At 52.8% G+C, this 4,350-nt stretch overlaps 1 protein-coding gene across 1 annotated transcript; it reads left to right on the top strand.

Annotated features, from left to right (window-relative positions):
• Window positions 1-880: 880 nt before the first annotated feature.
• On the top strand, window positions 881-3,699 carry LOC307069537 (zinc finger X-linked protein ZXDB-like; the record flags this gene model as incomplete). Its single annotated transcript, XM_079727922.1, has 1 exon — window positions 881-3,699. Exon 1 carries the CDS (start codon window positions 1,153-1,155, stop codon window positions 3,697-3,699), a length of 2,547 nt encoding a protein of 848 aa, XP_079584048.1. The 5' UTR covers window positions 881-1,152.
• Between the last annotated feature and the right edge of the window lie 651 nt (window positions 3,700-4,350).

Consider the following 4,350-nt stretch of genomic DNA (forward strand, 5'->3'; position numbering starts at 1 on the left):
TTCACCCTGTATTTATATCAATTCCCAACTCACTGATGACAGACAAATTGAAGGATCATCATCAACATTAATAAGATCATTAGGCATCACAGGCCAAATCCATTACAGTGAGACTAGGCCACCACACTTAAATGCAAGCAGGCACATTGGGGCTATTGGGCATGCAAAAGGCATCTGTGCCTTGTTTTCAGGAGAGTCCACTGCAGTAACTTAGGATTTAACCTTATCACATTTAACTAGTACTCTTGTCCAGAGACCTCCATGTGCTGGAGAATCTAGAGTAAGCTGAGGAATGTCCTCATCATGCTGTGAGACTGGACATAAAATTTACCATGGTGCAACCAATGGTGGAAGAGCAAAGAGTTGGTTTAGGTTGTGTACCTTATAGGGAGAACCCAGGAGTGGGTTGGGTTCTCCAGATTTCAATATAAATTGTTTCATCCTCCAGGCTTTGCATTTCTACGCTGAACAGTGCTAATCTGCTTTGGCCTCACCTCTTATTCAATCTAGTCTCTGCACCAGCAGGGCAAAAAATTTAACTATGCGACAAATTTTCCTGGAGACATTGCACAAGACAGTTCTGGATATGGAAGCTTTCCAGGAAATTTTTTTAAAAGACAACCTTTTCAGTAGGAATTAGTAGCACTGTGGTTGTTTAATCTTGACACATAGCGTATTCTCTCAGGAATTTTCTGTCATCCATTAATCCAGCCGTCCACCCAGAAAACAATGTTTAATACAGGATAAGTGCTAACCACCATGTTTAGCACTGGGAGGGGCTGGGGGTGTGTTTATTTTGGTACATAAATCGGTAGTGAGGTACCGATTTATGTTGCATTTAGCAGATAGATACCTAAGGTATTCATTCCAGCACCATTTCCCCTGTATCTGGGAAGACCTCCTTGATTTCCTACTAATATTAACTGTGGAACTTATTTATGTATACGAGGCTCTGCCCCTGGGCTTTCTATTCTGTTCTAGAGACCCAGTACCGGAATATTTAAATCACGGTGGCGTTAAACACGTTTTAATATCTGATAGGGCCAGTTTCTGCGCATTGCACTTTTTTTTTTTCCTTTCAGGAACGTGTTCGGGCCCGCGGCAGGGGGCGGGGTCGCGCCTCCTCCGCGACTCTGGTTCCAGCGGGGCCTCATGGACGCGGAGATGGAAATCCCGAGGCTGCTCCCGGCTCGCGGGTCGCGACAGGGCGGCGGCGCTGGCAGCCCCGGGGGCGGCGGCCGGATCCACAGAGGTCCTGACCCGCGGGCCGGCCAGGCCCCCGCGCGCCGCCTCCTGCTGCTCCGGGGCCCCCAAGATGGCGGGCCCGGGCGGCAGCGTGAGGTGGCCCGTGCGGCCTCCCCGGGCCCGGGCCCTAGCCCGTTGGTGCCGAGGCCCGATAACGCTGGCGGAGTCGGCGGAGTCGGCGCAGGCGGCGCAGGCGGCGCAGGCGGCGGAGTCGGCGGAGGCGGCGGAGGCGGCGACGGCGGCGGCGGCGGCGGCGGCGGCGGCGGCGGCGGCGGCGACGATGGCGATGACTTCTTCCTGGTGCTGCTGGACCCGGTGGGTGGAGACGTAGATTCCACGGGCGCCAGCCAGGCCGCAGGGCCCCTATGGAGGGAGGAGGCCGGGCTGGGCCCACGGTTCCAGGGGCACGAAAGCGGCGCGAACCCCGAGGGCCGCCCTGCGCTGGGCCCCAGCTGCCTGTCCGCTATCCGCGCCCCAGTCCCGGCCCTGGCCCCGATCCCCGCCCCAGGCCTGGGCCCCGCCGCGGCCTTCGCGGGCACCGTCACCATTCACAACCAAAACCTGCTGTTGCGCTTCGAGAACGGCGTCCTCACCCTGGCCACGCCCCCGCCGCCAGCCTGGGCGCCTGGGGTCGCCCCTGCCCCGCAGCCCGGGGGTCTGATCGCCCCGCAAGCGGGGATCCCGCACGCCGCGCAGCCTGGCGACTGTCCCGAGCTGCCGCCCGACCTCCTGCTGGCCGAGCGGGCTGAACCCGCGCCCGCCCCAGCGCCCGAGGAGGAGGCGGAGGGCCCGGTTGCTGCTCAGAGCCCCCGCGGGCCGCTAGGCCCGGGCCAGGGCGTGGTGCTGTACCTGTGTCCTGAGGCGCAGTGCGGACAAACCTTTGCCAAGAAGCACCAGCTGAAGGTGCACCTGCTGACGCACAGCAGCAGCCAGGGCCAGCGGCCCTTCAAGTGCCCCCTGGGCGGTTGCGGCTGGACCTTCACCACCTCGTACAAGCTCAAGAGGCACCTGCAGTCACACGACAAACTGAGGCCCTTTGGCTGCCCGGCAGAGGGCTGTGGCAAGAGCTTCACCACGGTGTATAACCTCAAAGCACACATGAAGGGCCATGAGCAGGAGAACTCATTCAAATGCGAAGTGTGTGAGGAGACCTTCCCCACGCAGGCCAAACTCAGCGCCCACCAGCGCAGCCACTTCGAGCCTGAGAGACCCTACCAGTGCGCGTTTTCGGGCTGCAAGAAGACGTTTATCACAGTGAGTGCCCTGTTTTCCCATAACCGCGCCCACTTCAGGGAACAGGAACTCTTTTCCTGCTCCTTTCCTGGCTGCAGCAAACAGTACGACAAGGCTTGTAGGTTGAAAATTCACCTTCGGAGCCACACTGGTGAGAGACCTTTCCTTTGTGACTTTGAGGGCTGTGGCTGGAACTTCACCAGCATGTCCAAACTCCTTAGGCACAAAAGGAAGCACGACGATGACCGGAGGTTCATGTGTCCTGTAGAAGGCTGTGGGAAATCTTTCACGAGGGCTGAACATCTGAAAGGCCACAGCATAACCCACCTGGGCACAAAGCCTTTTGTGTGCCCCGTGGAAGGCTGCTGTGCCAGGTTCTCTGCTCGCAGCAGTCTCTACATTCACTCCAAGAAACACTTGCAGGATGTGGACACTGGGAAAAGCCGATGCCCAGTCTCCACTTGTAATAAACTCTTCACATCCAAGCACAGCATGAAGACCCACATGGCCAAAAGGCACAACCTGCGCCAGGATCTCTTAGCTCAGCTAGGAGCTGCAAATTCTCTTACGCCCAGCAGTGAACTTACCAGCCAGGGGCAGAATGACCTCGGTGATGCGGAGCTTGTGTCTCTCTTCTCTGATGTGCCCGGTAATAGTTCTGCTGCAGTATTGGACACCGCATTGGTGAACTCTGGGATCTTGACTATTGATGTGGCTTCTGTGAACTCAACTCTGGCAGGGAACCTCCCTGCTAATAATAATAATAATAATTCCTTAGGGCAGGCGGTGGACCCTCAGGCCTTGATGGCCACCAGTGACCTTCCTCAAAGTCTGGATACCTCACTCTTCTTTGGAACGACAGCTGCTGGTTTTCAGCAGAGTCCCTTAGATACGGATGATGTCTCAAGTCTAAGTGCGGGGCCATTGGGATCTCTGAGCTCTTTGGCTATGAAAACCTCGAGTCAAGAGCCCCAAGCTTTGACCCCCAGCAGTAAGCTAACAGTAGACACAGATGCTCTGACTCCTTCGAGCACCCTTTGTGAAAACAGTGTCTCGGAACTACTGCCACCAACCAAAACGGAATGGAACGTACATCCTGACTCTGACTTCTTTGGACAGGAGGAAGAAACCCAGTTTGCATTCTCCAATCCAGCAGGAAACCATGGGTCTCAGAAAGAAACAGAACTTATCACAGTGACTGGCAGCTCATTTTTGGTATGAACTAAACTCTATTCATTCCTTGCCACATGGCTTACTTTTATTGATGACACTCAATTTTAAGAGTATTCTGGACTAAATGTTTAAATGCAGTCATTTCTTATAGGTTTGAAAAAGAACAGAGCCCTGGGCTACAAGTTTGGAGATTTAAATTCTGATCTTGAGTCTGGAACTGACAGGTTGTGTGACCTTGAGCAAGTCACTTATCCTATCTGAGCCTTAATTTCCTTATTTATAAAATGAGGTGGTTTGAATAGATTGTTTCTAAGGTCTTTTCAACTCTATGATTCGTTGATAATATGCTTCTTTCCTTGAAAAAAAATTAGGACATTTTTCAGTGATGTTGCATGTGCTTTTTTTCAAACCTGCATAAAATACACATAATAGTAGAATGAACATTCATGTATGTGACACCCAACTTCAGCTATTGTCAATTCATGAACATTTTTGTTTATATAATCTCCATTCTCACTCTCTCCCAGTATTATTTTGAAATAAATACCAGATATCACATCATTTCAACCATAAATATGCAGTATATATTTCTATAAAGCATGGGTTCTTTTGGAAAAATCTTCAGTTCCATTATCATACTTAAAGTTAACAGTAGTTCTTTGACACTGTCAGGGTTCCAACTTATAATTGTCTCATAAA

The sequence above is a fragment of the Hyperoodon ampullatus genome (genome assembly GCF_949752795.1).
Source record: "Hyperoodon ampullatus genome assembly, chromosome: X".
Taxonomy (NCBI): Eukaryota; Metazoa; Chordata; class Mammalia; order Artiodactyla; family Ziphiidae; genus Hyperoodon; species Hyperoodon ampullatus.